Source organism: Sceloporus occidentalis, unplaced genomic scaffold, assembly GCF_023333645.1.
Source record: "Sceloporus occidentalis isolate IW3139 unplaced genomic scaffold, rSceOcc1.0.p SCAF_79, whole genome shotgun sequence".
In the NCBI taxonomy this organism is placed as follows: Eukaryota; Metazoa; Chordata; class Lepidosauria; order Squamata; family Phrynosomatidae; genus Sceloporus; species Sceloporus occidentalis.
Window position 1 is genome coordinate 2,574,329 of NW_028317059.1, and position 19,213 is coordinate 2,593,541.

General features: G+C 41.5%; 1 protein-coding gene across 1 annotated transcript in view; it reads left to right on the plus strand.

Annotated features, from left to right (window-relative positions):
* LOC149285413 (voltage-dependent calcium channel subunit alpha-2/delta-2-like) overlaps window positions 1-19,213 on the plus strand; it is a 134,401-nt gene that overhangs the window by 52,155 nt on the left and 63,033 nt on the right. The window contains exon 5 of the mRNA XM_089495355.1: window positions 16,421-16,537. Coding sequence (XP_089351481.1) covers window positions 16,421-16,537 — 117 coding nt within the window. The remainder of the gene's footprint in view (window positions 1-16,420; window positions 16,538-19,213) is intronic.

Sequence of the window (19,213 nt, forward strand, 5' to 3'; positions counted from 1 at the left end):
TCCGGTCATGCGGAGCTCTTCTGTGTGAACACAAAGACACAAACACAATGGGCCGTGTGCGGACAATTAGTGTCTGTGATGGAGGAAGTGCGCGGCGGACTTCTTCTGAAGACGGCTCAACCACATTTTCTATCATTATATACGCCGGGGGATGTATATCATTATGTACATACTGAAGACCTGGAGATATACAATGCTTTTTGGATAGTATGCTTCACTGATAGGTACTGGAGCAGATTTTGCAGATCCTATTGCCATGGCAACCAGGGCAAGTCATTAGTTGCCATGGTGATAAGACTGCTTTTATAAATTTACGCCAGGCTCACTTTTTATAACGATAATGAGTGTTGCTTTTTTAATTTATTTCTTCTGAAATGACGTAGCTGATAAGGACCAACCTACCGTTTCCCCCCAGGAAGCACCATGTTTGTCTTAAGCGTTATAACAGCGATTTGTCCTGTACTTTATACCCTCCATATTTTCAGCATGGCGGAAAAGGGAAATTCTGCCCACCCCTCCCCAGCCCCCCGGAGCATGAAGACCCTTTGATTATCTCAAAACTATATCTATCGTGGACTCCTATAAATTGATTGAGTGCATACGGCACCTATTCATTTTAAAGTGACGGTTATGCCCATTTTTCTTTCTTCAGGGATCAGTGAAACAAATTATGTTTGCTTCACCGTCCCTGCCTTTCAGGAAATTGAATAAGCTTCTGCTGCCACGTGTGCATGCGCAGGCAATCGTGTGTGTGTGTATTTGCACCACATCGGCCGTGTTTTCCAGGACACAGGGAAAACTGGTTCTTTTCCATAAATCTATACATCCCATATATTGCAGCATATTATCTGGGCCGGTCAGCACTATGTATAAACTATATGTGTCCTGGAAAACATGGCCGATGTGGTCACCCTAGTTTGCACGCTCCCAATGCCTTCCCCCATGCAATTGGGAACATTAACCAAACTAGCGGAGTCCCTTATGTCCCAGGGTAAGCAAGTGGTTTGGGTCTAGCATGGCTGTTTAATGTTTTTCAGAGAATGCTTAGCCTGGTTCTTTCAAATCTGATGGCCGCTGAATAAACCTAAAAATTATTACACCCCCCACCCCCCTGCAGGCCATTTCTGGGGTCCACTGCATTAGCTTTTCCCCCGTTCCCACCTATTGAATAGAGAGATTTAATTTACATTCTGTTTGGAATACATTTTTTTTTTTCAAGGCAGTCCAAAATGTATTACACAAATGACTACAAAAATGATGTGCTTTCATGCTTTTACAAACTAAAAACCATACACAACAAATTAGTGCTGGAAAAACCTCAAAGGATTCATTCCTATGAATTGTCCTAATTCTCTCTCTCCTCAAAAATCAATTAACACTATGCTAGTGCGAGAAAATGACACATTAAGTCGGGAGGATTTAGGGGTTTTTAACATGCTTCTCTACAATCACAATTGTTTTTCTATTACTGGATATGTTTTTGTGTATCGTGCTGGTATATAATGTGTGTTTAATACAGGTAGTTACATTATTTGTCTAACACTGGGGTAAAATATATATATATATATATATATATGATATGCACAATATAAAAAAAGTACAAAAATCAGGTGTGCGCCATAATGATGTGTATCAAATTACTAACTTTTACACATGGTTGATGAATAACATTAGTCTTGACTTTCGTCAGATTTGGTCGCAAAATCGGGTCATCTGGGGGTAGAAAGCAGGATTTGGGTTGGTAAGAGGGACTGTCCCAACTAAAGCGGGACACTTGAGTGGTATGCAGTTTTTCTACATATACAGAGCTATTACTGAGTGCAGTCTCTGGTGTGATTCTGCCGGTTTGACATAGGCTGTAAACTGTCTCCTAACGTCAACCCTTCTGTTGGTTTTCTTATTAAGCGCTATTGTTGCCCGTGACGGGTAAATTGCGCCACATCTGCCCACTTCGCAAATCACCATCTACAGCTCAGTGACTGAAGAGAGAGAAACATTCGGTGAACGAGACACATCAAAGCTTAGAGTTAATTAGTCAGGAGAGTGTTTCCTTAATATCAGATCACTGAACAGCAGCCATTCAAGCCAAGCCAGCACATTAGTCGCCTAATTACTGCACATCTGCTGTGGACTATGACTCCCAGGATGCTCAGCCAGCTGGAGTGCTAGAGGTTTTCAGTGGGCATTAATGGGAACGTGAGCAAACAACTCTCCGGCAACTTGGGCATAGTTATTTTTGAGTACCCACCACTAAACTAAGCCAAGTTTGTACGTTCATTGGCTCTCTCTCCTGATGATACATATGGGATTCATGGAAGGGCAGAGAGATGATGTAAGATTCCAAGTGCCACAGATAGCAATGTGTTTTCAGAATATATGTGCATATTAAGCTTTATGCATTCCATTTTCCTTTGCCTGGTAGTTACCTTTCTGTGCTGCCTTACCTCAATTGGATGACAATTAATTGATTGTTGGGCTAAAACTCCCGTGGCTTCCTGACAAACATGTATTGTTGTGCTACAAGAACCAAGACCCAGCTTTAGGTTTTAGCTACCAACACCACTCTTTGAATGGCTTGGTACATTCAGAATTGTACCACCCTTTGGGTTAATGAAATGCCTCTCCCAAATGTATTGTCCAGGTGGCTTTGGTAAATCTAGATGGTCTGTTCCCTAACCCTAAGGTAGAGCGTTCTCAGCTGGTCGAGAGTAGTAGAAGCAGGGGAGGTGGTGCTAATGGGAATTGCAGTTTACCCCACTTGTCCCCCCCCCCCCTCTATTTACTTGTCCTCCACTAAAAGGCTTTATGTAGTGGCCCAAAATATTAAATCATGGCAGCTCAGGATAATTGTCCCCCTACCCCAATGCCAGCCTCCCCCCGTGTCATTTGTCTTTTCAGATACCATTCCGTGCACTCTCTCTCCTCCTTTCCCCTTCACTCACACTCTCTTATCTGCTGTCGTTCTCCATACTTCTGCCCGGTACTTGAGAAGAGATTCATTGCTTCGGGAGCATGCACAGTAACCGGCTGTCCGCTGGCTGCTCTCTGGGGTGCTTGGCAGTCATTCTTTAGCTGTGTCAGGTTCTTAGAGCTCAGTAAATCTTAGTTTCTTCATACTGCTACGGTTCCTATTTTTATGAGCTAGCTGGCCCTTGGGGGAACGTAAGGAACTGGAGAGCACTTGGGGCAGCTGAGGCATGTCCTCAGGTCATTAAGGCTGAGCTCTTGCAGAATGTGACATTTCTGTCAGTAAATAATTGCTGTGTAATGGTTTCTTTCCTTCATTCCTCAACATCTGCACCTGTTACCATGAGTGGGGTTAACAGGCACCATATACATCCAAGCCTTAGATTGTAGTGTGGATTCTTGGATGGCATTTTATTGGCTTTTATTGTGTAATGGTTGTGATTCACAACTGCATCTGTGACTGTAATTAGGGTTCACACGCACCATCACTAGATTGCAAGCCTTTGTGTCACATGGACACCATAAAAAGAAATTGTTCTTTACCTGTGCCATACAGATGAATCCAGGCATGGAGATCTCTACAGGTGTACCTCTCTGTACGTGCACCACATGCCATCGAACACCAAGTCTAGACTTATTCTAATCAATGTTGGCTTAGAAACACTCTATAAACACATGTCTGGAATTATCCCTTTTTATCGTTGCACCTGTCAGGATATGTTTCAGAAGACCCCTGTGTTTCAGCAATTCCCTGTAATTGTTTTCCTGGCATTGCAAGTTGGAAATATTCACAACTACAGCATCCATGCAAACCGAGTTTATGGAGTAGTCACCACTGTAGCATAACACTCGCCTTCTCTGAACTTCTCGGTTTGATGGTGTCACCAGTGAGATGGAATGGGTGTTTGGTCCCATCTGTGGACGTAACTGTTTTTAAGATAGATAGGGAATGGATGTTATTTCCTTTTCCATAAGCTGTGTATTGATTTCACATCGTCTTCTGAGGCGTGAGGTTCGAACATGGATAAATATTCTGCCGGGTCCCTCAGAAAGATGGACGAAGCTATTAAGAAGGAGACAGACTGTTTCCTTTGCTAATAAGAGGAGGGGAAGTCATACAAACGTGACCGAGAGGAAATGGATACAAGCAGGGGTGCTATGTATGGGTGGATGGGAGCTGAAGAAAGTTATGACTACAGTAGAGAAGATAACGTTGGTATAGACAAGAGTAGTCTCCTCTAGGTGGTTCTAGACGTCTCCTTCCATGGAGCATACATATATGGCTAAGCATTATATGGCCATATAGTGTGACGGAATCCCCAATATTATGCTTTGGATAGGTGTTTTTTTGAATGTTAGTTTGTCTTGTGCATCCAAGACTAGCCAAGCACAATGGTTGTAGTCCTCCATCAGCTGAAAGGACGCTGTTGTCCAGTGTTGGAATAACAGCGTAAAGGGACAGATAGTACAAACACCTTTCTAGATCAGGACAGGGCTTTTAAAAAGTGTGACCCGCAGGGTGTGTATTGTAAATTGTGTAAATTGTTAAATCCTTAATAAATCAAAATCACATACATTTTTTTTTTTACCATTTGACCTCTATGGTGTAAAATCCCCATCCTACAGTTTGTATAGAAACACTAACCCCATAAGATTGGCGCCATGTTATCTAGTTGAATGGAGTCAAGCTACTTTTGAAATAACATAAGCAGTATTTTTTTTTTAACTATTGTCATGCTGGACTGCCCACCCCAGGGGGAGTACTGTTTGTATGAGACATTCAAAATGTCAAAATAAATTGCCTGTGACAAATGGTTTCCATCTTAGCTTGATGGGATTTGTTATCCAGAAACAGCCCGAGAGCCTGGAGATTGTCACCTCTTCTAGGAAACCGTCTATAGAGCAACCAATTTATCATGTCTGCTTTCCAGGGCCGTGTTGAGTTAAGGGGAGACTGTGGGCCTTATTTTATATGAAGAATAAGCAAATCTGGCAGTCATCTCCATTTAAATCCCACCACTGTCAATGAATGTTAACGGGAGAAAACAGACAGCTTTGCATTTCTCCTCATATACATTAATACCTCCTGGGTCTTTTTCTATACGAGGAGGAAAGTAGATCTAGCTGTTTTGGGCTGTTAACTTCCACTGACAGCGATGGGAATGGGCAAGTGAATTGAACCAAATCTGAATAATTCTGATCCAGAATGTGGAACAATAACTCAGAAAGAACACACTTCCAAGATGGATTGATGCAAATAAACCATTTCATACTTACCAACTGTCTTAGATTTTCAGTGTTTGGTGTGATTCTTACCCTTTTACCCTTTATTTGTCTTAGCTTAGGGTGTTAATCTAAACATTGTCATTAAATTGGACATATTAGCTAATAGTAGCTGTACGGCAGACGATCTATACATTATGTTGGCGGAATTTCAAACGTACGCATAGCACAGGAGAAGTAATTGATTTATTGATGCCTTCCGGTGGGTAACATGATCAAACCATACAAAAGTCTATTGCGGTGAATTTGTATTCTTGCACCGTCAATGGCAGAAAGAATCAACAAGTTCAAAACTACTTGGCTTCTTGGTAAATTGTTACAAACTCTGTCAACCTACAAGAAATGATAAGAGCTTCAATAACGTAAAGGAGTCCCTTACTTTTTAATCAAATAATTCCCCCGATTGGACAAAAAGCATACCCTATAGTTTTAATAAAGTCATGTTGTGATAAGAGCGGTGAGTGTGAAGGTCCTCCGTTAGGAGCCCTTTAAAGGTCCCTTTTCATGATTTAATGTTTAATGCGGTTTATTTGTCATGCCTTGCTGTGATTAAATGTAGCATTTGTGTGACATTGTTTCTTCTGCTTCACAAGAGCCTCCTAATAGCGGCTATGCATGATTTTCCGTTAGCTCCACTGTATGCTGTTCTGCAGGCGCCTGGTGACATGTCGCAGTGTGACAGCGCAGAGCCAAAATGTCCCTGGAATTATTATTGCAGCTACTTGCAGAAAAGAAGGCAAATTCTGCTTGTTTTCTCCTATTAAATTCCTCAGCCTTCGTTGGCCGGCCAACAAAGTGTTAACGTGCCAAATGACCCGATCATTTTCTTGTATCTTGGCTCCTTGCTGTTCGGATGGCTAGAAGAAGCAAATTTATATTAGGAATTTGTTGTTGACTTCATAATCTGTCCCCTAGTGTTCGGTCTTCGGTGTGCGTTAGCAGTGCTTGCGTTATTTTATTCCTACAGAAACTAAGGATGTATTTAGGCAAAAACCAAGGCAAAATGCCAAATTTGAAGCAATCAGCAAAAAAAACCAAGTGTGGTTTCTATGGAGATTTCTTTAAATCTCACACTTTACTTCGTAATTACTAAATAAATAGTCTCGGTAATGTGTAATTTAATCATTCAGTGGCAATCTTTGGCAGTATGTTGTCCGCATGGGAGCCGCTGCTCTTTCTTTTTGATATTTCTGGTTGTTTGTATGCATTGTATGGGGCAGCTCTTTTCAATGGGTATTCTGGATTGGGCCACTCACACTGTATTACAAATACATATCTGGGAGGTGTATACATTTTTCTAAAGCATTCTAGCCCAAGGCTGGACTGAACACACATCGGCAAAACTATGTCTCCCATGATCCTCAAGATGAGGGCTTCCATGGCTGCCACAGCCCTGCTCTGGTGGCCGATCATACATACATGTACACACGTTTCTTCACAAGTACATCCAAAAATAGCTCTTAGGAAGGGGTAACTGTGATGCCCCCGCATGCACTGCAGGCATACTCTCAAGGGCAGTCTTTGATCGGATCGTCACATTTCATTTTTAGACTCCAAGATGGTCCTAAAATGAGCCTTGTGACCCATTGTATACAGATGTCATGGTCTCGTCTCGTTTGTCCGTGACATAATGAGTCAATGGTACTGCTAGTCTTATTTTGGAACCATAGCATTGGAATCATTCAGAATGAACATCCAGCTTTAGGGATTAAACCAGTCCGAAGCTTTAATGTTGGGAGCTAATTATGAAGACTAGCATGTCTGATTGATTCTTTTTTGGCATGCAATTCTGTAGGCTCTATTTACTAAGAACAGCGGATTAGTAAATATAGTTAAAGCTGCTTTGCGACCCCTATAAATTGAAAACTTGTATTAATTAGTGATCTAAGAACATTGAAGCTCCCCATTCCCCTGTCTTTTGACCTACTGTAGGTAAGGACTATGTTCTGGAAGTCAGTGATGGTGACGAAACAGAGAGTTGAATAGGTGAAGCATACAATCTTTAAGTACTTTGGTATTACATAGTTGATGTATGCAATATGTCCAGAAACTGCTTTATCCGTGAAATTTCAGGGAAATAGCTTTGTAAGATATAAGTAGACTCTAAAGACAGGATAATGATGAAAATATGTTTTAACAGTTTATATATGGGTATATATACAGTGTGTTTGTGTGTATATGTATATATAATATGCATGTGTGTGTAATAATTGTTGATTTTAAAAGCAAATTGAGTTACCGTTTTTGATGGAATAGTTATTTTCCTATAATAACTTTTTTTGTATGAGTAGTGCCCACCATTCTCCATGTGCCTATCAGCAATCCCATGCAATATTGACTGTAAATGTCCTCCAATTTGCAGAGATTATCACCCAAAACTGTTTGGTGGCTTCAGCGCCAAGCCCTGCCGCATGGGGAGAATGCAGAGGGAGCATGAGTAAACCTTTCTTCGCATCCATGCATGCTTAGATACCCAGTTCTTTTGATGGACAGGGTAATAAGAAACCAAGCGGCGTTTCACATTGAAATGCTGCTCACTTCTCACTTAGACAAGGACAGCGAAGCCAGCGATGATTCCTGAATAAAGGGCACGGCTGCTTCTTAAAAGCATGCAAACAAAAAGCAGATTGCTTTTGTTAACTAAAAAATATAACTGGTTTCACAAACTACTACATCCAACAATGCTGAGATATGAGATTCTCGCTACAATTCTTAGGTCTCTGGATGTGAACAAATTCACTTGTCTAGAAGTTGCAATGTGGCACTATTAAATTAGCAATGAGTTAGAGCTGGTTATTGGGTGTTTAATGACACATGAAGGACCACATAACAGACATGAGGATGGGAGAATGTGGAGTCTTTATCAACCCTTTTCCTTTTATTGCCTTCCTCAGGGCATTATATGCGCATGTCACTTGGGTCAAAATTGTTAACAGATACTAGCTTATTGCCTTTCCTATTTCTTCCTATTTGGATCGGTCATAATCTTCTAATCAATACATTTCTGTAACCCTATTGTTACCCTATCTGCATGCACCTTGTTCTAGACTAGGAGGGAACACTATGGCTTAGACGTGTTCTAAATATTTTGGTGGACCTAATCACCGCTTAACTACCTACCCCTCCTGGATATTGTTGGTGATCTAGTGGTAGCCCAAGAAGATATCTACTTCTGCACATGGGACATGAACATTGGCTCTTCTGATGATATATTGTGGTCGGTGTAATGGTCAGCATGTCATGTAATTGACCATCACAGAAGTCCACTGCAGCAACGCCGGCCCTGGCAGCAGACAGTTATGGACACTGAAGCTTCTTGTATATTCATCCAAGGATCTCCGTTTAGGCATGGGATATACGCAATGTTTGCTCCCCTAACTCAAGAACATGTTAGGTACGCAGTTTTGCATTGAAAGCATGCCTAAAGCAAACATGTCTCCTTGACTCCCAGCCTCTTTAGTCTCAGCCCATTCCCTTCTCTAACCGAGACAGAGGCTGTTTATTTATTTCTGTATGTGTTTGCAGACAATATGTTCTAGGCTGAATGAGTTCTCCACAGGGAGATAAACCCATTAAATGAATATATTTATCGCAGAGCGAATTTGTGCAAATCTCGTCCACACGGTGAAATCCTCTTAGATGAACCCATGATAACAGATTAAAACAGTTAACGATGATACTTCCCGCGCCAAGCGCTCAGACATTACGTCCCTCCATTCCTAGTCGCATCTCTACGGCAAAGGATTTGATCAGCCGTTTGTTACAATAGATTACGATGTGTATGGATGCTAAGATTGGGTTTGGAGAAGCCGTGGTAGGATCTTTGAATGCTGTGCACTTGATATAGTCTTCTTTTTAGTTCCATTTTAGTAGATGTAACGTTGGGTAAAAAGGAGGGAACTCAAAAGGTAATTGCAGAATATTGCAAAGGATGTCAGAGGTCATCCGGTGTGTTTGGCCTCTTTGAAGTCAACCTTTGGCATTCCAAGAGATAGCGACTCCATTTCCCCAAATACTTTTTGAGTCATGTGGTGGCATAGGTACATAGATAGCTATTCCATTTGCTTGCCTAAAGCTTATGGCGATCAGAGTCTACAGTGACGAGAATATATTATTCCACGGCTCCTCATTTTGAAGTCAAGGCCTAGGATCCATAAACTAATAAAAGTCTGACCTGTCACTTATATGAAATCTTAAAGCTGTTATGAGGAGTCAAACATTCAGTCTTTGTTAGACTCAACAATCAGACCCAGATAGATCGTTGTTGAAATGATTTGTATATATCTACGCGGAATCCCCGGCACTATAGAATTTCTATGGGAAAACATAGTTTTATCTCAAGGAAGCTGATATTTGTGACTAAAGGGGGGCAGAAGTAGCACAATTAGAACAATGTCCTGAAGTTTCCTCCTTTCTTCACATCCATCCCTACAAATGCAGTCACAACAACTCAACAACAACGAGTAAGGGGAACGGTAACTTCAAACGTATATTCATGCAGATCCTGAGAGCGGGCAGTTAAGATCACTTAAGATATGTTTATCGTCTATATCATAAAAAGTTTAGCGTGTGTACGCATATGGTTTCAGAATTGGAAGCTGCTTAAAGGCCACCTACGGGGCTCTGCAGATAGGGCCGGGGTCATATGGTTTGCCACATTTAATTATTTCTGGGTACCCAGTGACCCATAAACCATCAGCCTGTCATACAGTGACCCGATTCTCCCTTTAACTATGGATTTTATACATTAATCATTGCTACCCTGTATCATGCATATTTATAAGCTTGGCTAAAAGATGTATTCTATTGCAACTTACTCTAGCTTCATGTGGATACCAAGAAGAAGGTAGCAGAAATGATGTCCTAGGGGTAAAAACAATGGCATTGATTAGCAGTTTTGGGTATGTAGATGTAAGATCAAACATTTCACCTGATTTTCTAGTCGTTTTTGTGCGTCCAGCTGGGTCCTCTATGGAAGTGAAACCTGCGGATTTTAACCCTTCCTAATGAGCTCTGGACTTTAATTCATTGCTCCCGTAGGCACCAAAAATCTCATGCACTTAAAATGTTTAAATAAGTTGTAAGAAGGTAATGGGTGGTAAATGGGCAGAGCAAGCACTGTCAATATTAACCCCTTCACATGTACCATCAACAGCCCCGTTTAAAAAACCCTGATCATAGGCACCGTATATACCTGTTCTGTCTTACAAATAATCCAGTCTTGTTCATAATGATTGGTCAACGTTGTGAAATAAAGAGTGTATCATTTCACTATAATCCCTGTTTAGTGAATCAGACCATAAGTGGATCCCTGTGTACAGAGTGTTGACCAGATTGTAGGGAATTATTTGCGGCCCGATGGCTGTCGTGTCATTTAGTATATTTATGTGTCTGCCAATAATTTATATTGATTAGTTGGTACAAGATAGCAAATCCGTCTGCAACAACATTAAGTGTGTGAACACAATCTTTTTAAATCGAGGTGCTATATACATTTCGAACCCCAGTCACGTTGGCTGATTGGTAGGAACTGGAGTACTTGGGCATATATACTCACCCAGGTGGCATAACTGAAGCACGTCCTTTACCTCTGCCTGGCATACTTTGTCACAAAGTAGTCTTTTTCTTTAACCTCACTCTTTATTTATTGTTCCCTATTGTGTCTTACCCCTTTTCAGATTCATTTTCTTTTTTTTTTCTTTCTTTTAAAACCCTACCTCGAGGACAGCAATATACTATGCAGTAAATCCAAGCTGATCCCTCTGGCAGAAAAAGCATTAAGTTTAATATGTTCGGTTGTTGACTCTCTTTGAATTCTCTTGTAGCGAACCTACCTGTTTGTTGCCTTTTAATGTTTTTCCCCTCTGGTGTCAATATCCATGGGACATCGGGGCGCAAGAATCAGATATCTCCGTTTGTGAATATTCTATCGCAGCTTTGATTATTTGTTATTCGTAGAATAAAACCAAGGAACATGTGCTGGAAATTCTCTACATATATAACTTTGATATGGGCTCCTAATATTTTTTTTCGGGGTTAATTTAATACGGTTGGAGTTTGCAGGAAAGATTGTTGATCTAAGCATTGTGAATGGTGAACCCTGGCAGGTTTGTCTTGAGATGACCTTGTGTAATGCGTACTTCAACTGGTGACTTGCCCTTCTCCTCATAATCTTATCCCATTATCTCCCCTTTGTAGAGTTCCTGATTGTTGTTGATTGGTTCAGGCTGTCTGTGAAAGAGGGGTGAAGAGACTTGAAATTGAATAGATAATGCTGGCTCGGCCAAAGGCTTTCGCCAATCTCAACTTCTAAGAGGTTCATTTTTAACTGAAAGTCTCCAAAACGATTATACTTTTTACCAAACAAAAAGCAGAACGTCTAGGTGGTTTCAGTATATTAATTAAATTATAAAGGCTGTGGCAGTGACCCTTTCCTTTAACTACGGCCCGTAACATTTAAAGTAGTTTGTGTAACTTGCGGTTTCCTCATATGGCCGCTGCTTCTCATTCTTCATTCACTGACCCGTGTAGCTCAGAGATACTGACCTCCATTCTCCAAGGGCTTCGGTCACACTGTGGTTTCAGGATAATGTGCCACTCAAAATTAATTTTCTGAGAACATGTTAATTAAAGAAATCCCCAAACTCTGGAAATATTTCAGTCCTGTGCACAATAAGTGGACCTCCTTTTGCTAAATATAACTAAGTAACCTTTTCCATTTACAAGCCCTTAGTGTAACCTCACTTATTTTTCCACCTACTCTTCTCAAAATGGTTTTATCTTTTGCTTTGTAAATCCTCCTCTTTATATCATTCCTTGGTGGTCTATAAATCCAATGCACATAACATCATCCCATACCTACCAACTCCTGCTTGTTGTGAGGCAGTCCTGATTTTTAGGTACAGTCCTGCCTAGCTTTTGTAGGGAGTGTTTCTTATGTGCCTGTTGGGAACATCTTGTGACCTTCCCTAACCGGCCCAAGGAGATGTAGAATCTATGGAGGTCCGATCTGTTGCAGCCCAGACCTCCATTGCAGTTTAACTATACATTATTGAGGCCAGCTCACTGGGACAGAGGTGGCCACCTTGTGACACTCTCAAGCTTTGGTGGCTCTTCAGGTAAGGAAGGCAGTTGTACCCCTGCCCCTCCAGCCCCATGCCTGGGGTATAGGATCTGTTTGTCCATACAATGCTTCCTTTTGTCTAATCCATTTGTGATAACTGAGATAGCTGAGGCCACCGGTTACCTGTAAGGCTTTAGTACACTATGACTAACAGAAGCCAACCAGTTACTTAGTTAAACCACCCACATGCTGCGAGGAGCTCTCTACATGTGTTGGTCAGGAACATGCAAGAAAATGGTTGTTGTGGTCCCCAGTATATGCACGGTTAAATAATTCAACATTCTGGGTCCCTGACTTCACTATGCATTATGAAGGGCTGATCCCAGTGAGCTGGGAAGGGCCAATCTGTCCCAGTGAGCTGGCCTCAATAATGTAGTGTTAAACTGGTAAGATGTGGAAATCTCCCTACATTAACCTTACGTTATGCAGGCCCAGCTCAACCTTCCTTGTCATGGAAGCACACTGGGGCTGGCTTCATCATAAATGGTGCTGTCAGGGAGCTGAAATGCTCCACGCTCTTTCAACCTTTTTTTGTTAGTGAATTCTTCTCTATGGCTGGGTAGACCAGCCTAGGTGGTTTGATGAGGAGTGCCGAGCCAATACAGTTACCAGATGAAACACCATTTCTTCCTCTGGTAGTGTCTCTCTGGACACACACTGGGACCCAAATCGGCAGTGGGCAAGTGGGCTCTGGCCAGGGTCTTCTATGGCTTGGACTATGCAGATGACACTATATGGCTGGCTCGCCCCCCTCTGTTTTACACCCAACCTGTGACATTTTCGTTTGCCCATTGAATGTTTTCTCCCAGATTCCTTCTGTCCCTCTTATTATCTCTGTATCTCTCAATCATTTTCAGCTTCCGTTTCTAACACTCTCTCTCAATCTCTCAGTCTCGCCCCATGTGTGCAGTGTTCTTGTGATCTCCAGCTGTCTGGGGTCAGTTATGAAGCAATTAATGTAGATCCAGAGTGGGGCAGATTGCAGATTGAAGCCTCTGCTCATTATATACCGTGCTGGAAGCTATAATTTGGTCCATTTTGCTGCATTATAATTTCTGTCTCTGCGCACATTTAGTGGAGGTGCATCCAGAAGCCTGCAGATTTGGGGTCCTCCAACCCCCTCCGTTCTGGTTCTCTCTGTTTCTCATTCCCTCTTTTCGCTCACACAGACGCTGAATTATTATTAAAGAATTCATTTAAATATGATAACTGAAATGGCCTTTTACCGTAGATAGCACTTTCCCATAATCATTATAGGAGGTATCTATCACGCCTGTTAAACACAAAATTATTATATCTTGGTTCTACTGACTATGTATCTGCGCCTAAAACACAGTGCAGGCGCTTGTATCATAAATTTGCATTGAAGTGACCAGTCAGACGCCGCTGGTTACACAAGCAGGCAATCGCGGACATCGGGTAACATAGGTACAAATGGTGCGTCCTTGGCCCACGCACTTTAACCACATTCATACTTACCTCCTACGCACATTTTAAGTGGCTAAAAAGTTGTTTTAGGTGTAGTTAGAATTTGAGTCCTTCAAAGGGACTGTCTTTCCTAAACAGAGACATTTGGGAGGTATGTATTTGAGTGGTCAAAGCCCGACATTTTAATAAACAGCCACTTACTTACGACCAGAGCCACCATGAGACAGCTACGGCTGCATGGAAGTCTCCGGGGGGTGCTGCAGTGTCCCCACATCCACACAGCTTTGTGGGGCTCTAGTTATTTCATATTGGGGAGCTGGAAGAAGAGGGAGAGTTTTCCAAACACGGGACCATGGGAGGGTCTGTAGCGTATACACAAGAAGTTGCACTGCTACCCTCCCCTCTTGCCGGTGCCCTGTGGGGTTTGTTTGCCCTCGGCGTCCCTCGTCTCTCCTCATTATCCGCCTGGGATATGGTCTTTTGCCTGCTCTGCTGAGCACCAGGCACCCTCTGGAGGAATGGGTTTCCAGGGGCTGCCTGAAATTAACACTTTTATTTTCTAATGTCTCTGTTGAGAGGATGGAACAAGCCCCCCTGTCTGGTCTCCTTTTAAGCAGTCGGGGTCTCTGCAGTCCAGTGCTGCTGTACAGATGCTAATTACCGGCTCAGGGGGCTGCAGGCGGAAATACTTTTGATTTTGAAATGTCATTTTTCTCCCGCGGCAAACACTCTCTGTGGGGAGGTCTACGCCAGCGTTTCGTACCACTGCTGAGGAACATCAAAGAGAAGGTCACAGGGGCAAAGCGACTAATTCTCAAAATTCCTGCACATCCTGCAAAGGGGTCCGTCGTGCCATAAATACTCTCCATAATTTGGCAATAATCATTATCTGGATAGAAATGTAAATCGCATTGCAAATTCCACATTCAAACAATGTGGTCAGAAATTGGGATTTAACCCTATTGATGCGAGGAGGCGCTATGGCAATGATTCAAAACCGCAAATTATGTTTTTAGTGTAATTGTTCAAAAAAGGCTACTTAACGCAGTCATGCTTTTTGACACTTTTACCAAAAGTGCTTAATTCACTGCTCTTATGGACATATCTGTCATCATTTGAAAGTGCCAAAGCGAGATGCTTTCTTTTAGGGGGTGGTTGGAAGCAGAGCTTATGGACTCGGACTTACCATACCTTTTTGGATTCTGATCAGCAGTCCATGCGCTTCATGTGTTTTTTTGACCCCTTAAATATCTTGCAAACAAAGATGAAAGTTTCCTTTTTTTTGCGTATTTTCTATTCCATTTTACATGGTGGCAAACTTATGTCTTCCGCAATCCTTCCGGCATGCTTTTAACGCCTAACATAGGCAAGAACCCTCTTCCAGCTTGGTACCCTAGGCAGCTGCATAGTTCTCTTAAATTACAAGGCCAACTCTGTCTATTCAGTTGTTTGTTACTACTTTTATCTAAGGACAGAATGGGATAATAAATTCACTAATTGACTTATCCCTCTGTTTTGTGGCTTTTCCCCGTTTGGGAAAATGTCCACGAACATACGTCCGTCTTCTAAATTCTTAGTATAATTGTCAAGCAGAAGTCAAAATCTGGCTTGTTAACAAAAGTGATAGAGGAGGTAAGAAGAGCCAATTAATGAATGATGAGTGGAGGAGAATTGAGAAGAAGTGATAAGGTTACAGACGTATGGACTCGTGTTCTTTGCGCCTATTGGCAATAAACTAGGGGATAATTGTCTGGTCGACTAAGTTGTTATGTTACTTATGTCCTGTTTACTTACCATACAGCACGGCAGAGTTTAGTGGTTTTCTATAAGTTAATAAATAACATTTTTAAATTAAAAATTTGCTTTTGTATTTATTGTATGCTCATTGTAACCATCGTTAGATATAGATGAAAAAATATTTTTTAAAGAAAAATGCTCCTCTAATATGCAAATGAATAGAATTTCATTTGGGAAAAATGTAATTTTCTTAGAAAGTTACAATGTGGTGTCATAAAAGTTATTTCATTCTCGTTCATCGTACACCGTGTTAAACACTATTTAGTTGACAAGACCAAATGTAACTTTGTGTCTGAAAGAAGATCTTGGCTGTTAAGTGCAGAGTCAGCGAGACGGTGTTGCAGCGATAGCAGAACCTTCTTTATATAATCTTATGATTGTTACGGATCTCTGTAGTCTCAGCTGTAGGTAAGCAGAGGGGATCCGATGGGAGTCAGATCGCTGAGTTCAGCAATACGGGCTGGGCGGAGAGAGATGTAGTAGGGTTGCAGAGTCTGGGCGAAGGAGGGGTAATAAATGTCAAAGTGGAAGAGGAGAGAAAGAAATACACACCTGGAAAGGTTATATCAGAAAGAAGGAGTGTGCGTAGGAAAAACGATCGCAGGAAGAGCCTTAGAATTTAAGAAAAAAAGTGTGAAAATGAGAAACCTGGTAATGTGATGTGAGATCTGAATAGAAGAGGGGTAAAAACCATAGAAGAGATGTAAAAAACAAGAGCCTGGTCGCCGTATGATGCACAGATGGAGTCTCCGTGAATAATATATGTTCCATAGCATATTTCTACAGAATATTGTACCAACTCACCCTGTTCTTTCATTGCAGCTCTATAGAGATAAGCGGAACCTGTTTCAAGTGGAGGAGAATGTGCCGCGCAAACTGGTGGAGAAAGTAGCAGGTGACATTGAGACCCTCCTTGCAAAGAAAGTGCGAGCTCTGAAGGTAAGCAAGCAAACGACCCTGCAAATTAACAGTGAGTTGTTTAAGTATACCAAAAATCTGACACCTGAGAATTCATATAGCTGTGTCAGTCTAAGAAAAGATGAAGTCGTTTATTTAAGGAACACAGAGGGACACGCAAGGCCATATAAGCTCTCAACACAATGAAGAAGAGACCCCTGAGGTTACAAGAACTTATATGATATCTTTTTTCCAGTGCTTACCAAGGCACACGTAATACAAATCAAGTTTACTCAATGAACGGTCACAAACACATACAAGAATAAAAAATCAGACCTGTGTTTCTTTCTGCAGTTTTTCCATGGGAGTATATTAAAAAGTCCATATTGGCTAGAGTAAGTTGCTGAGTTAAGTACGGATGGGAGTTTTCTCTGCCAATAGGTGCTCAACTTGTCAAGACTTGCATATGTGCAAGGTGAACATATATACAGATAGAACATACACGGTAGCTTTTAGAATGCATAAACTGATGCAACAAAATGGATTGGTATGTATACTAAAGGGGTGGACTAACCATTTAATATAAATATTCTGTATCCCTAACTAATAGATCAATATAATGCTTCTTAGGATGCATAAGCCTTCCATTCACTATCTTTGAGTTGTAAGACAGTTGGGTCTATTCACTTAGTACTTAAGTGATTAGTTGAGTTAAGGGTTAACTCGACAGACCAGATTCGACTGAGTGGCATTCCATCGCATATTAACACTTCCAAAATAACTAGCTTGTGAGAAGCATACTTTATATTTTGCAATCTTTAGGCGAGGGCATGCAAACTGAATGAAATCGTGCCACCCATCCATGAAAATATGCTTATCCACCACCCATTCCAGTACATGATATATACGTACACACCGATTAGCCATAACACTATGACCACTGACACGTGAAGTCAATAACACTGATAATCTTGTTATCATGGCACCTGTCAGTGGGTAGGATATACAGTATTAGGCACAAAGTTGATGTGTCAGAAGCATGAAAAACGTAAGGATCTGAGCAGCTTTGACAAGGGCCAGATTGTGATTGTTAGACTGGGTCAGCACCCCTCCAAAACGGCAGCTCTTGTAGGGTGTTCCCGGTCTGCAGAGGTCAGTGCCGATCAAGAGTGGTCCAAGGAAGGATAAGCGGTGAACCGACGACAAGGTCATGGGAGGCCGTGGAGGGGCGAAAGCTGGCCTGTGTGATCCTGGTGGCCTAAGATACCCCCAAGGTGCTTTTTTAACTGCCCCTCTGAGGCTTTTTATTTTTAAATAATTTTTAACCCACATCAGCAGACGGGGGTAGACATAGTACCTAAAATGTTGCACCCCTCTGTATCATTTTTTTTTGTCTGGACATTCTACCTCCGTGTATCAGACACAAGCATTTTCATGCTACATTGTGACGATTATAAGTGGTATGATCAAAGCTGAGCCGTGCATTACAAAGCCTTTTATATTTACTATTCATGAGATTTTACCATTACATTTACACCTGTTTCTATTTTCTCTACATCAATAAACAATTTTATTCTGTGCTTACTTTCTGGAAGTAAACGAGAACACGTCTTATTTTTAGGTATCAATGTCCCTTTAATGTATAGCCTCGTCTTCCGCAGAACCTTCCCCTTTGTGTTTGGGACATGTGCGTAAACCGGAGAAATTGCCACACATTGTGTTAGCACAATGGTCGGCAAGTGTATTGATCAGAATCAAATCGCTTTAAAGGGAAAAAAAAAACTCTCCAAAAAGCTTTACGCTTGCATCTATGTTTAACCCTTTGTGGCCTGATGTATTCCAAGAAGAAGATTCGCCATACATTTACGTTTACGAGTCTTATCTCGCCGGTACTCCTGCTCAAACACAATAGAAGATGTTTCTGGTACTCCGTATCACTGGCAGTCTGCTGAGAGCTGTTTCTTATTGATATTCCTATCTGCAAACAATAAACAGGTGATTTGAGTTATACATGTTATCGAGAATAAACTAAATGAGCACTGAATTCACAGTTGGTGAGTGTGAGTGGACCACTGAATTCACAGTGCATTGAGTGCATTATACAGGATTCAACAAAAATACTCTAGAGAAAACAGCCCAATCTGCTTGTATGGATATGTATTTTATATATTTATGTATGTCTGTATGTGTATATATAATACACACACATGGGTTTGTGACACAGGTCATCAATTGGCCCTCCTCTGGGTTAATGGAAAGCACATTTGTGCCTTGTTAGTTAAAGGTACACTCCAGTACCACAGTACCCCCTGCAAAAATTGCCTATTTATACTTTAGAATGCATTGTTTAACTAAATAACAATAAAATAAACTACTTAAGTGCTGCACTGCCTCCTCTTTTGTCCCATCTTCATACTAGTTTTGACTGCTCGAAGCAGTCAATCACTGGCAGGAATGTGCTACCATTGAAATTAATAGGAGCACTTTCTGTGCATGCGATTAAAGAAGGTCTTGTTGGACCCGCTGGGACTCTTCCACTAGCCAGGGCTGGTTGGCGGTAAAAATAGTGTACATGCTCACTGGTAAGCAGGAAAAGTGTTCATCCTTAGCAATCCCAGGAGCTTGAGGGACAGGGAAAGAGGACTAATGCCTAGCGGTGTTCTGATGCCTTCCTCTATGCGCTTGCAGGGGGGAAAAAAGTAAATTTAAAGGGGACAC